Source organism: Lepidochelys kempii, chromosome 12, assembly GCF_965140285.1.
Source record: "Lepidochelys kempii isolate rLepKem1 chromosome 12, rLepKem1.hap1, whole genome shotgun sequence".
NCBI classification, from domain to species: domain Eukaryota; kingdom Metazoa; phylum Chordata; order Testudines; family Cheloniidae; genus Lepidochelys; species Lepidochelys kempii.
In genome coordinates this window covers 25996406-26011878 of record NC_136391.1, presented here as the reverse complement: position 1 = coordinate 26011878, position 15473 = coordinate 25996406, and the positions used below count along the sequence as shown (strand labels likewise).

The following is a 15473-nucleotide window of genomic DNA, read 5'->3' as shown; positions in this document are numbered from 1 at the left end:
CTTTGTAATCAAGACAAACTACATGGAGAAACTCCAATCTGAGAGGTGTGTCAAAGTCTAGAAAAAGTAAATCTTTTCTGTCTCCCTTTTTGCAAATGCATATGTTATGCCAATATAGACTGAATGTCTTATTTAGACATATATCCACTTACAAACCTGTTTGCATCACCTCTGAGTTTGGTCCTCTATCTCTTCCCTGTGCCTGAGAGCAAAAGAAACCTCTCTCATCCAAAACCAAATACACATTCTTACCTTTGTCCTGAGCAATAACCTGCACTGTGTAAACATTCTGCATCATTTCTCTGTCCAAAGTCTGCATGACTCTGACTTCTCCAGAATGCTCATCAATGGAAAGCCAGTTCATTGAATCATTTCTTAGGGAGTAACTGTAAAGTGAAATGTGATAGAGGTGATCTATAGTATGTTCATTTAATATTTTATTAAATGAATAATCAGACCATGGCCTACTGTTTTGTTATTAGCCTGGAATATCATTGCACATTCACAACGAGCAGAATATGCTTTATTCCTCATTAGCCTGTCAATTCTACTATGCACAGTTATGATGCAGCTATTAATTATATAATTCCCTTCACCTTTCCCCTGAACAGTAAGATTCAGACTGTGGCATAAAGTCAAAATCACGAACGTGAAAATAAAGGGAGAAAATTCCAATCTGCTAAATCATAGAATCTGCTAAATCAAAAATTAAGATGGAATTGATAAAAAAAATCTAGTGAGTCTGAAATATTCAAGCCCAGAGCTTTAAAAACAGAAACTTCATTGTATCAATAAATGTGAAAATAACCCTGTCTCCTTTCAGGAATTCTTAAAGGAGTATTATCTTTAAACTGGAGACAGTAGATAGAAATTCTCCTGGGCCATAGTCTCCCATAGAGGGATACAGGTGATTTCCACTGAAGTCAATGAGAGGGCCTCTTATTCTGTGGAGTGTGTGGGCTGTGTAGATCAATTTCAGTTCAGTGAGTTAAATCACTTGTGGGCCTGATTCACAAAAGTGATGGTTTTATTGCTACGGGTGAAGAGTTATGGGTGGCAGGCAGAAGAGATGGGGTTGGAGAGAGATGCACACCACTATTCTCAATCTGACGTTTTGTCTGACTGGTGGTGGTGGTGGAATTTTTAGGGCCACATCATCAGCTTCACCAGCGCTCCATTCCAGCATGCCCCTGGCTCCAGTGCATCCTGCAAGGAGGATTCCTGGAGCTAGCTACACCAAGTCTGTGCCAGTTGACAATTCCATGACATTGAAAGAATCCCCACCTGCATATTCATGGACTTTGATATCTGATATGGTGGAGAACGGGGAGCCAGAAAATGAACCTGAGGGGGACGAGATGGATGTTAGAAAGGCCAGATGAGGAGGAGGCTGCAATAGCCAAAATGGGAGAGAAAAGACAATGCTAGCATGTTGTAGCATGCATTTGGAATAGAGCCATGCAGCACTTTCTGAAGTTACCTCTGGCTTTCCCAGGGAAAACTGTATTTCAAGTACTGAATACAAAATGGAAATCCAGAATTTTGAAGGCCCCCAGGAATCTGTTGGATAGGATTCCCTTTGTGTTTATATTTAATATTGAACACTACTAGACCAGCAATTAATCCATTTTTTAAAGGATCAGATTAAAATTGTGTCCTTATTTTAATGCTGTTTGGGTACATGTTTACAGGAACAAATAAGAGGTAATTTGAACTGTAGACTGTGCTCTGAAGGAAATTATACACTGGCTCATTAATTCCTGCTTGCTTTCTGGCAGGGTGCCAGGGCATCTATAATTTACCTCCTCCATTTTAGCCAGAAATCCAGACATTGCCTCTAAAACATGCAAGAATTTTTCATTCTCTTTTGCCCTGGATGCTCTTTAAACAACTGCAATTTCCATTTTAGGTTTTGAATAAAAAGTGAACCGTTAACCTTCTATTTGGTCAAAAAAACCCAAAACCCATGCTTCATGGGCTATTGCAGATGAGTTTAGAATTTTGAATGTATTCATCTATAAATATATTTTTCTATCTACTCTCCCCCATTTAAAGGTAATGCTCACATGCTGGTATATGCAGTTCCTGTTCATGTGTTAATTTGATAACCTCTCCAGCATCATTAGGGAAACAAACTCTCCATGTCCAAATGAACAAAACGATCTCGCAGTAAGCATTCCTTATACTTGACTTTTACATTTATTCAGACAGTGAAGGATATAAATGTGATCACATTTATGAAAGAATGGGTACTGCATTGCCTAAACAGGAGCCAGATTATGGCCTACACAGGAGAAGCTCGAATAAAGTCTACATGTTTCAACTCAGTTTCCTACAGATCATCCCTTTAACTTAGGGGTGGATTTACTTCATTGCTACTAGCAGGAGAGGTGTGGGTGTAGCCCTCAAAGCCTCTGGGTAATGGTGTTTCTACAAGGAATTTTCATGGATCTTGGGGGAGCCATGGAGGGCTGGGGCAATTGTGCCCCCTCTCTATTCCCTGCTCCCACTCTGACCCACTTCTACCTGCCTCTGCCCCTCAGGTTGTTTCACAGTGCAGCGTAATCACTGGGTTAGGAAACTGATAACACAGGGCTTGATCTATTGCCTATTCAACTCCACAGCAGTCTGTCCATATGGATCAGGACTAGAGATGGCAGTATTATACATAAGGAAATCCCTACAAGTTTGAGTGTGGTATGGTGCTTTTCTTCTGGTTCCTCACTGCCCAGCCACATTCCTCCCAGTCATGGATTTACCAATGTGTGGATGTGGTGTTTTGGACTCAACCTTTATACCTTTGGCTCCCTTCTAGGGGAAATTCACAATGCCACCCACTCCACCCTTCCTGGGGCTTTTCTGAGGGTTGGGCCTGGCCCCAAGTGTTGGAAAGTTGCCAGGGTGGGGAATGTCCTTTTGGACTGAAATAATATATTTCCCTCTCAAATCAAAAGCATGCCAGCCTCTCATATTATTCTTTTTGATCAGCCAGTTCTCTCCAGGCATCACCTCCTACAGTTCCTTAGTGTGATAAATTCCCTAGTATGACTATTCTAGTTCAAGGTGTTGTCATTTCAGGGTTATAGATTCATTACTGAAGATGGTTTTGTCCCATATATCAAAGAATCAGGCCAGGGGTGGCTGTCTCTAATGATTCCTGCTGTTGGGCTAAACGCCATGTCAAGGCACCAGAAACAACCATGTTAACTGAACACATCATTCTGGGCTCTTCAAAGGAGAACATTTCAGAGTGCTTTAAAAAATCATCAGTCCCAAAGGATGCAACATAGCACAATTTCATCAGATAAAGGGAAAGTCTTACCTTAATGATGGTGTGTAGATGTCAGGATCAGTAGCCTTAACAGTCAGTAGCACTGTTCCCAACTCTACGCTTTCTGGTATGCTGACCTCATACCTTTTCTGTGTAAGTACAGGTGCTTCGTTTACATCCTTAACCAACACATGCACTGTAGCTGTAGAGCTGGCATCCTGCTCTTTCTCAACCAGTTCTTCATTGTTTCTCACCGAGACAATCAAAACATACTCCTGAACAGTCTCGTAGTCAAATTCCTGTAATCACATTAATTGGGTGTCTTTTTAAGTCAGGCTAGTCAAAAATTTCCTGACAAATTTTTTGACAGAAAATCGGGTTTTGTGACTGAATGAAGGCTTTCACTAAAAGTGGCTGCTTTCTGTGGAAAGTATTGTCTTTCAGTTAAAAAGCTGAACACCCAAAAGCCAAAAAGTTTAAATTCATAAATGCTGTTGCCTCAGAGCAACAGTTGTAGTCTGTCTGCCTCATGCCCCTATCCTCCTCTGTGGGCCAGGTTCCCTCGCCAGACTACATCTCCCATGATACACCAACATTAAAAAATTCCATGATGTTCAGCAGGCTGTGACTCAGCAAGAAAGGAGACTGTGGTGCATTATGGGAGATGCAGTCTGTCCAGGAAGCCCAGACCAAAAAGAGAGAGGGGATACAAAGCACACAAACTACAACTCCCTTGAGGCACTGTGGTACCATTTTGACTAGAAATTTTTGGTTTTAAATTTTTTGCCACAAAGTCAAAATTTTCCATGGGGAGAAACCATTTTCCAAATAGCTGTTTTTGTACGTCACCATGTTTAAAGGTAAGCTATTTCAATCACTGTGTTTTGAATTATTAAAAAAAATAGGAATGAAATAAGTGTTTCATCTGAATTCTTAACAGAGATGAACTGAAACCAACCACCTATATCTAAAGCCCTTTGAATTTCACTGAGAGGAAATTTGAATAGCCAGATCCAAACCTATGCCTAGATTTTTGATCTGGGTTGGAACCAAAACTAGAAGGAATGTAATTTGGGTTGTCTGTGAGTTACATTTATTGAGAACATACTTTTTCCATGACAGCTTCGAATGGTGAGAATTTGAGACTTCTACCACTTAGCCCAAATTCAAACCCTACCCTAAACTTAATCTCAATACCAGTCCTTCTTTAATTCATAGGACTGAGTTCTGCCTTCAGGTATCTTGACTGGGGGCTTACACCTCAAGGCATTTATGTTGTATTATGTACAGTAAATCTTTCAATCTATAAAAATACAACAGTAATTACTCTTGTGTTTTGGACCATTACTATCAAATATCCTATTCTATTTGTGAAAGGGTTTCCCATTACATTATTAGCATTTGTGGTTTAACATGTAAAACCTGCAGGTCAGCAAGCACAGCAGGAACAGTTCAGAGAGATGCTCATTATATGCAATATTTCACTAAGGCTTGGGTGTAGAAATCTCCTTTTTTCCTTATTTGGTCATGGCACAATACTCCATGAGCATTCTGCCTCCTCTGTGTGCATTGAAATCCCCCCATTAAGAAACTACAGGTGAGTCGCATCATATGCTTATTTAACTTACGCAAATTCAACTCTACGTGACTGGCAAAAAAAAAGAAAAATAACAAGATACCTGTAAATAGTGTGGGTGATTCTGCCCACCATTCCACTCAATGAGCATATGCCCCGGAGTGAGTGTGAGATGGGAGATGTGAATTTGCTGTTCCCTCAGTCAGTCTCAGTTCCCGCGTGCCTCTCACAGTGTGAGCATTTCGCCATGCTGAGTGTGATTCTAGTGTTTAAAGATACTGTACGTATTTTTCATACAACATGGCCCCTAAACGCAAGCTAACAACTTCATCTGGTGCCCAACCGAAGAAACAGCAATCTGTTCCAACGCTGGAGGAAAAACTGGCTGTGTTGGACTTATTGAGAGATGGTATGTCGGTCTCCAACGTGGCGCATAAATATGGCTGCAACGAATCTAGCATCTGTGCCATCAAGATTCGAGAGAGAGAAATTCGTCAAGCCGTGGGATCAAGTGCTCCAATAACTGCTAAGGTGATGAGCCAGGTGCGTGATAAGACTTTAGTGAAGACTGAAAAGGCATTAAACTTATGGCTGGAAGACATGAACTGTAAAGGTGTCCCTATCGATGGCAACACGTTGCGAGAAAAGGCTCTTAGCCTCTATGCGCTGTTCAAACCTCCCGCCGAAGAGGGACAGCCTTCTGATGAGAAGGAATTCAAAGCCAGCCAAGGTTGGCTTAACAGCTTTAGGAACCACTTCAACTTCAAAAACGTGCAGACTACTGGTGAAGCTGCATCTGCCAATGAAGAGGCAGCAAAAGCCTACCCCGAACAATTAAAGAAAATCGTAAAAGAAAAGGGCTATCTTCCAGAACAAGTTTTTAATGCTGAGGAGACTGGGCTCTTCTGGAAAAAAAATGTGCAACCGCGCTTACACTTCGAAATCAGAAAGACAAGCCCCTGGCTTCAAAGCAGCTAAAGACCGTGTGACTGTGTTGTTTTGTGGCAATGTGGTTGGACATTTAATAAAGCTGGGCTTGCTCTAGAGGGCTTCAAATCCCCGTGCCCTAAAAGGCGAGAACAAAATCTCCTGCCTGTGTTCTCGCAATCAAATAAAAAGGCTTGGGTGACAGCAGCATTATTTCTGGATTGGTTCCACAAGTGTTTCATTCTGGAGGTCAAGCGGTACCTCAAAGAGAAAGGACTTGACTTTAAAGTGTTGCTGTTCGTAGACAATGCTCCTGGCCACCCTGTGGCACTCTGGTTTGCGCATAACGACGTTGAAGTCGTCTTTTTTCCCCCTCAATGCCACCTCCATCCTCCAACCTCTCAACCACGGCATGATTCACTGTTTCAAGGCCACGTACACGAGGCTTACATTCTCACGGATACTTAGCACTATGGATGCTGATCCCAATCTTAATGTGATAGAGTGTATACTGTACTTTATGGGCGATTTAAGGGATTTTCAAGGGTAATTTTGTCTATACGCGATTTTCGCCTTACGCGCTGACTTTAGAACCTAACCCCCGCGTAAGATGCCACTCCACTGTAACTTGTTCTGTAAGTATTCCTCTAATAAACTGAACCTGTGGAGACTTTGGTATACTGCCTCTGTCATAATGAGGGGTATGACAACATTACTGAAAGGAAGATGCAATTGTTTTATGGGATCTTTTAGAAGAGGCAAAATAGAAAAATATAACACTGCCTCTTTAATTCCAGAGAGGAAGTGTGATGTGCTGGTTAAGTACAATATTGGGAGTCAGGAGATACTGGTTCTATTCCCAGATCTGCTGCCAAGTCACTCGGGGACCTTGTTCAAATCATTTCACATCTGTATTTCATCTTTCCTGTGGGTAAAGTGGGGCTAATTTGTATCTAATAAGGACCTGATTCTGTGCCACTGAAATCAATGGGAGCTTTGCCTCTGACTCTAGTGAGCATAAGATCAAGCCCTAAGGAAGCAACTGATAATGTTTTTGAAGTGAAATCCTGGTGCTATATAAATTTAAATTATTAGGCACTGTAAAATATTTTGTTTTATTCTACCTATAAATTGCAATCATTGTCTAATGTTTTTACATGGAAATACAGAATGCTACTGCCACTACTTAGCACTGATCTAATACTTTTGTCTTCCAAGTTTTTTGTTTTTAATTATTAGGAGTGTGGGAGGGAGGGGGAGGTCCCAGCCAAGCCAACCAGCACTTCTGACAAGAAAACCAAGGGCCCCAAATTGGCACTAGGGAGGAGGACATTAATGAAACCCAACAACCACAATACAAGGTTGATAAACACTATTATCCCCATTTTCCAGATTGAAAACTGAAGCAGAGCCACTTGCCCCAGGCCACAAAGAGGAGTCAATGTTAGGATATGTTTACATTGGCGCTCGAGTAGGCATATCTGTGTTAGCTTTGATTGAGCTAGCATGCTAAGAATGGCAATGCAGCCATAGCAGGGCACAGGCATTGGGATGGGCTAGTTGCCTGAGTACATACCTAGCATTTTACACAGGATTGTACTCGGAGCAGCTAACCCATTCTGACACCCAGGCTGTTGTGACATTATTGCAACTTTCCGCTCACTAGCTTGCTCAGACCTAGTGTAAGTATGTTGAACCGAGCTGGAAATTATACCTCCTGGTCCAGTGTAGACATACTCTTAGAGCCACATCTTCTGCTCTCTTTTCCTGTCTGAATTTAGTTGAAACTCACTTCTAATGTGTTTATTTGTTTAGATACAGAAAATGCTTTAATTTCTCACTTCCTTATATGTTAAAAACCAGCAAATTAACCCCCACCCCAAAAAAACCCCTAAAAAGGAGAAGGGATAGGAGTGTGGGAGGGAGGGGGAGGTCCCAGCCAAGCCAACCAGCACTTCTGACAAGAAAACCAAGAGCCCCAAATTGGCACTCGGGAGGAGGAGCATTCTGAAAACAATGATGACTTGATAGAATCTTGGTTTTACAATTCTCAGCAATGATTTACTTCCAGATGTGCCTGGTTTACGTCAGAGAGCACACAAACCACAGAGATGGGGTAGAATTATTAGTAACCCTGCTGGTTTACTAAACACTAAAACAAAGTTAACATTCCTCTCAATGATTTAAAATAATATTAGAATAATGTAATCATCATCATTCTGTAAGGGCAACTTTTAAACCACAGACCAAATAAATACATTCATGGATTGAAACAGCACTCTGGGATTGGCTGCAACTCACTTTTTGATGCAGGATTCCTTCCTGTCTCCTACTGATTACCATTGTGATTATGTGTAGCTATCTGGGTTATAAGAAAAGGAGTACTTGTGGCACCTTAGAGACTAACCAGTACTCCTTTTCTTTTTGCGAATACAGACTAACACGGCTGCTACTCTGAAATGTAGCTCGGTTATAGTATCCCTCTGAACTATAGGCTTGTGAGAAGGAAGGAGATTGATAGATTACTCTCCCAGTAGGTTTAACCATAGTTTTGAGCGTTCTCTGGTAATAACAATTACACTTAGCACTTACATTTTCAATACATGCTTTTTATGCTTTTTAACTATAACTCTCACTGCACCCTTCTGAGGTAAGTGAATTGTGTAATCCCCATTTTAGGAATGAGGAAACTGAGACGTGGGAGAAAGTGACAAGACCACATAACAACTAGAAGTTAGTGTCAGAGGATTAGAACTCAGGTGTTCCTGGCCTTGTGCTCAGTACCCTCTCCTTTGGTACAGAGATACAAGGAGATTCTTCTGTGTAATTTCCATCTTGGCTATGATCCAAGTACTGTCCAGATATGTGTGTGATTTCAGCTACTCCATTAACTCCAGTGATATGCTAATCTGATGGTGGAATTTGGTCCGATATCCCTGTTATCAAGATTAGAATTTACCCCTTAAATTTTGTGCTTCAGGGGCCTGATCAAAGCCCATTGAAATTCATGGGAATCTTTCTGCTGACTTCAGTGGGCTCTGGATCAGGCCCCTAGATCGTGACTTGTGGTTTACGCCTATAGAGCATTCTGGGCAGGGTCAGCATTTTGTGTTCAGATTTTAGGGTCTAACACTCGTGGTGGCTGAATACCACAAAGAAATTTGTGGATTCAAGAGCTGCTTTTTCTGAATCATTCTCATTACATTGTTCCTGACTGTTGGGTTCTCAGTCCTCCTGCTGTTCTAGAGGAGACCCTCAGAGCAACTCAAACCTTCAGATAAGACAAGTGAGATGTCTGCTGCAGTCTAAAGGCCAGAATTTGCAGCTCATGACAGTGAAATACTGGCTCAAGCCAGGGATGGTGCAAGGTTCTCCATGCAGTTCAGCACAGGCATCTCAAACCTAACTTGCCACATCCCCTGCTATTTCAGTCCTGGCTATCTCCTGAGCTAGGACTCCCACCTGTGATATTAGAGGGTGTATTTGTCTACTAGGTATTCAGCTGATACTGCCAAACTCTAGTATTTATGACCCAGACACTGCAATTTGGACAAAGAACTATTTGAATTTTTCCTATATTGCTTATGACCTCTCGCCTCTGTGCTATACAAAGTCATATGCTAAAAATGAAGCTCTGTGCCACTGAGCTCCTAGTTTTTAAATATTATGTTTAACATTATACCACTAACTTTTTTCAAGAGCTTAACTCTCCTTATAAGTGTCACACAGCAAGTAAAAAGGTAAGGCTTTAGCTGACTTCACTGAAAGGATATTATCACTTATACTGCTGTCTATTGAAGAGTATCAGCACTTTCGGTGATGACACTGAAAAGCCAAGCTTTTACCCTTTCACTGACGTCAATGGAAAGGTAAGACTGGTTTACACAGATATAAACCAATAAGGATGTACTGCATTATATAATTACTAAAAGTTAATCTCCTTTGTTATTAGTGACTCATATGGTCCCAGCACAGAACCCTCATTGCCTTTTTATGGCTTTGATTGTTCCTTCTTGAAAGTGGAAGAGAAATGGATACATGATAATATAGAAGGGCTCAATCATACAGTCCTTACCAGGCAAAATTCCCACTGAAGTCAAGGAGTGCAGGGTCAGATTTCTAATGACAATCTCTTTTCCTAGGGATGATGGCCAAATGACTAATTCTGATGTTTGTTATTTAACAAGTACAATGACTTAATTATTTACTCAGTCTGTAGTTGATCACTTACTATTTTAATTCAAGCCAAAATTGCCAAATTAAAGTGAATAGAAAAACTGAAACTTAATTCCCAGGAGTTTAGAGATTTTTTTTATGAGAAAGGAAATAGTTTAACTCCAAAGTTTTAGAAAGTTGTGTATTATTGTCTTTTCCCCACCTTTCTCCTGTAACTTTATACTGCATTCTGCTGGCTCTCTACAAAAGAGCAGAGTAAAAGGAATATCTGTCATAGGAATGAGGAGTTTGCTATAACCCTGCTCACAGCCTTGTCTGTTTTTCTTCAAATTTTCTATTGAGACTGCCACTGGTAGGAGCGCTAGTGGTCACTGGTGTTCATGAGCAGCATGTCATGTAGACCTTGAGCAGAGTTAGACAATACCATGCTTAAAACATCAGCAGTTGTGTAGAACTAGTGCTCCCACAATTGGTACCAGTGGTATTTTAGCAGTGGGATATTTTAGCAAAGAATTCCTCCCAGAAGTGTTGACAAGGCCATTGTGAGCAGAGATCGCGCTAACTCCTTTTTCCTATTGCAGATGTTCTTTTTAGCTTAGTGCCCATTAACTCGGCTCTTTTTGTGGATCCTCAGAAGAATGAAGTATCAAGTTAGAAGAAGAAAGAAGTCAAAAAGATAAGTTTCAAAGTGCCTCCTTTTTGGATACTGATCGTGGAACATTAGGCATCCCATGAGCCTTTTAAAATACAAGGCAGATGGACAATCCTTTCTAGGGGTCTTGTCTTCACTGATAAAAAAATGCATTTTATTTTTTACCTCCGGGTAACTAATGTGTGTAAGCTATCCTGAGGTAAAAACACAGTGAAGACAAGGCACTTTGGTTTTATCACGAGGTAAACTACATACGGTCAACCCCAGGTGAGGATATAGTGCTGACCTCACCTAGCTTAATTTATCGTAAAACTCAATTGGCTTGTAGTCACTGTGTTTTTACCTCAGGATAACTCACATGCATTAGATACCACAAGGTAAAAAATGCACCTCTTTTTTAGCAATTAGACATGGCCTAGGTCTGACAGTCGGGCACCTTTCACAAACACTATATATGCTTAAAAAAAATTCAGAACAAAAGCCCCTTGGATTTAATGTTCGGAGGTAGAGCTGGGCTGCTTCTACAGTCTCAGTAACCCCTATCCTCATTAAACCATAAACCAGAGACGGGTGAGACTGCCTTCTAAGATATGTTCATACACTGTGGGTAGAATCTGGAATGTCATTTAGAGCTGGTCAGGTTCATCCATGTTCAGACAATTCAGTGCTAATGACATTTACCTTATCATATGGTGCCACAAGACAAAGGAAAACTACACCATAAGTAACTGTAGTGACTACAGAGAGTGCTAAGTAGTAACTAAATAATAGTATTTTAAATTAAAACAGTTCTGTTATCAATATGGTGGTGTTATCAATCTGGTACTGTTGTCACAGCAAGAGACCAGCTTCTTAACACTTTTCAGGAGAGCCAGTCTCAAGATGCAGAACAGGATGTGAATGGGCAGATTCTGTTCTTAGTTGGTTCCACCGGAGTAAATGCAGAATAACTCTACTAAAGTCATTAGGATTACTCTACATTTACTTTGGAGGAACTGAGATCAGAATCTGGCACAGAGGTTTTAATTCAGAAGTGACACTAAACTGCTGTAATTTACACCTTATTCCTGAGCATCTGAGTAAAACCAGCTAAGACGCAGGGTTTGTCTATAGGGAGAGTTAGTGTATGGCAAGCCCACATGTAAATCTATAGTACACTAGATTGCTATACTTAATTGGCTGTGTGGATCCTGGTACCACACACTAAAAGTTCTATAGTGCATTTTGACATACTGCTGTCACTTCCGAACTTTTAGTGTGTGGGTAGCAGGATCCGCATGGCAAGTTAGTGTACGGGAAGCTAGTTCTCTGTAACTTTTCACTCTGGCTGGCCGTGCACGAAGTCTCTGTGTAGACAAGCCCTCACTTTTTACACTCTCACTCACTTACAAATAGGTAACCTACACCCAGTTACATATCGCCTCTAATTTTGGCCCACTAAGTCTAAGGGAATCTACATTAGTGTACTTGACTGGCTGGAGGAAAGGGGTGTAGAAGGAATAGGAGGTGGTAAAAAGGAGTATATTAAAACAGCAGGGCAGCCTACTGATCTGAGGAAATTTAAACATAGAGGGCCCACCCCTGTAGTTCTTACACACACACGCTCCCATGGATTTCAGTGACCGTGTTCCAGACTAAAAGCACATAGTACCTTTTCAAGCCAGATGCTGGCTGTGCCATTTTGTGGATTGCTTAGAATTTTGAAAGTTTCATCTTCATTTCCCAATTCCACGGAAAAGTTTACGAACTTGAACTTCATCTCTTCATCCGCGTCTGTTGCTGTAATAGTTGTTATTAATGTACCTACTTCTGTATCCTCAGGAAAACTGAATGGCCCATACTGCATTTAAAAAGATAAAAGAGAAATCAGAAGTTCTATTTCTTATTGTGCTACTGTTTTACACCTTCCCTCAGGTTACTTTTAGGTGCAGTAGAAGAAAAGAAGTTGGTATAAGACACGATGATTGCACCAGTGGTTATAAGTATAGGATGATTATTGGACAGTCTCTATTTATTTAATCTAGGATTGGTTTAACTAGGATATGGTTTACCCATATTATTTGCATTATTCCTATTATGATAGTGTCTAGAAGTCCTATTGTGCTATGAACTGTATAGCCATGTAAAGGAAATTATCCATGCCACAGTGATCTTACCTATGAACATACCAAGTAGTTATAAAGAAAATGGAGGGAATGAGGGGAGGAGGAGGAGATTACAGTAATATAAATATGTTGTTGCATAGACAAGCTATGTGCACAGTTTGTAGGTAGCCAGTTTTTATATAAACGGTAAATAAGCATGGTAGTATCTTAAGCCCATAGAAACTCTCCATTTTTCATTTTTTTTTACTGTGACAGGTCTTTGACTCTCTAGCACATGTAAATGCATTTGTTATTGTAACCTTAGACATAGTAAATTAACATTTGTGATGAAGTGCCAGGTCTCATACATAGACATTAAGGGAAGAATTTTCAAAAACACTTATTAACTTAAATCTGCTCTCACTGAAGTCAATGAGAGTTTTATCATTGACTTAAGTGGGAGCATAGTTAGGCCAACACTGAGCATGTTTGAAAATCCTACCCTTAACCTTTATTATATCTATCTACATATGGAAGTGATTAAGCTGCAGGGCTATTTGCATTATATTCAGTGCACCAGGGTGCCATGCTGTAAGATGTCAGCACTCCTTTGACAGCTAGCTATCAGAACAAACTTTCCAACTCTGCTGTGTTAATCTTTGAATTCTGTCCCCACTGAGATCAAACATTGCACCTTCTATAATAAGAGTGACAACATCTTAACAGGGCTGATATTAATCAAGAGCACTTGGAATTTCTTCTGTGTTTTGTGCTGTGTTTATTTTACCCTTAAGCAACCCAGGGAAACACTGAAATTACAAGCAAAATCTGTTGTCATTCTTTTTGAAGTAGTACTCAGTTCATCAGGACCGTTTGTGTGAAGGAAGTGAGCCTTTGCTTTTATAAAATAATGTTGCCATCAGTAAATAGGATGTTGTCAAAGCTGCTACAGTCAGTCAAAACCCTGACCTGCCGTTAAAAGTTTCATGAGTTGCTTTTCAGTCTTTTAACAATTCTTTGTGTCTTTATACACCCAATTCAGTGTTGCTAACGCTCATGATTTTATTGAGAGTCTTGCGATATCTGGTGGTCTTCTTATAGCCCAGCTCGTAGAGACAGGTGATTAGGTGACAATCTCAACCTTTATTTAAAAAAATATGAAGAGTAAGTTTTTTGCCCTTGTGTATGTGGAGAAAAGCTTAAAACTGCGACCTCAGTGTCACCTCTACAAGTTCAAAAATTAGAAAGGGAAAAAAAGAGCCGCATATTTATTTTTTCTAAATTTTGTGGGGGGTTTTAAGATAATCTCATGATTTGCAGGGCCAGACTCATGGTTTTTGAACATCTGCTGTTGTCAGTACTGTAACTCTCTGTGCATGGAACTACCCCTACATGAACACACCCTGGGGTTTAGAGGTGTTCCCTTAGTTATGACTTCTGCAATGAGTAGGGAGGATAACAGTAGCTCGAACTGGAAAATACAGAAGTGTACATACCAACACAAGACATCATAATACCTAGACTACATTTTTATCTTTCTTGCTTGGAATGTTGAATCTAATGTGCTCTGGATTCCCTTCATCAATAGAACTGAGGGGAGAATACAGCATGTGTCTTTACAGTGCTGTAATATCCATCACTTTGTGGATATCTTTAAGACCATACCATATCTTCCCAGTCACTGATCTACAGATGTTGTAAATCACTCGCATGCTGTGTAAGAGGGTTACCTTTGTCTGTGAGAATACAGGAGGGCTGTCATTTACATCCACAACTTTAATCAAGACTGTACAAGTGCTGCTGAGACCTGGAAACAAACACAGAGGATTTTTGGTCCTCAGATTTCTTGACCAAAGTAAATATTTGGTGCAGAACAGCTATTCTGTAATGGAAGGATGTCTGGGATGCCTGGTACAAAGTCAGCAATATTGTGCTTTTGAGAGGAGATGATAATCTGTTTCTATTCAGGACCTGATCTGAATCTGAAGACTACAGAAGCCAGGAGAGCAAAGTCTGGGTGCTGTGTGTAGACATCATAAATGGGAGTTGAGATAGCAGTTCCTTAATTCCAAAATTGTCTGTATTTCAATGTGTGCACACAAATATAAAAAAAAATTATTTAACACATACAACGCACTGATCCACTTTAAAAATTATCTTTCGCTCCCTCTCTTCTGTTCCCCAGCCATTCCAGTATGAAACCCTGCCTCCCCTTCAGTTGCACCGTATGTCTCTAGTGCATGGGATCACTCACAAGAGTTCAGGAACTATTTTTTTCTCCAGGGGTTGCAATGTGTTTAACACTATAATCTGCATGTGTGAGGGAGCATGATACATTGGTTAGCAGATGAGACTGAGCCCAGATTCTCAGATGGTTTAAATCAACAGAGCTCTATTCACTTCACTGGGGTTACACCAATTTACAGTAGCTGAAAATCTGGCTTTTGAATCCTAGTTCTGGCACTGCCACCTTGTACAAAGTGTTAATAATACTCATTTCTTTCCCAGGGAGGCAGGAGGTTAATTTCACTGGAGAGAGACAGAAACTTTACAATCCAGCCTGAGTAAAGTGCAGCTGTGCCTGGAACGGAACTAAGACTCTGACAGACACAGACTTACCTATGCTTGGCTCCTGGAGAAGGTCAACTGTGCCGGCCCTTTTATTGGTTTATCTTATTGTTCCCTTCCTTACAGCTCAGCTGCACAGACTGGCCCACTGCAGGGGTAGCCCTCAGGCTCCTCTCACTACTTCTGCCTGCCCACTCCCAACTCATCTCTGCAGCCTAG

At 40.7% G+C, this 15473-nt stretch overlaps 2 protein-coding genes across 5 annotated transcripts in view; one reads left to right on the top strand and one right to left on the bottom strand.

The window, feature by feature from the left end:
- PDP2 (pyruvate dehydrogenase phosphatase catalytic subunit 2) overlaps positions 1-15473 on the top strand; it is a 172953-nt gene that overhangs the window by 93955 nt on the left and 63525 nt on the right. The gene's annotated exons all lie outside the window — the stretch shown is intronic.
- Positions 1-15473, bottom strand: part of CDH16 (cadherin 16) — a 62032-nt gene that overhangs the window by 14323 nt on the left and 32236 nt on the right. For all 4 annotated transcript variants that reach the window (XM_073307926.1, XM_073307924.1, XM_073307923.1 and 1 more), the window contains exons 11-14: positions 14417-14493; positions 12254-12442; positions 3323-3570; positions 253-386 (exon numbers count right to left, since the gene is read on the bottom strand). In XM_073307926.1, the coding sequence (XP_073164027.1) occupies positions 253-386; positions 3323-3570; positions 12254-12442; positions 14417-14493 (648 nt within the window). The remainder of the gene's footprint in view (positions 1-252; positions 387-3322; positions 3571-12253; positions 12443-14416; positions 14494-15473) is intronic.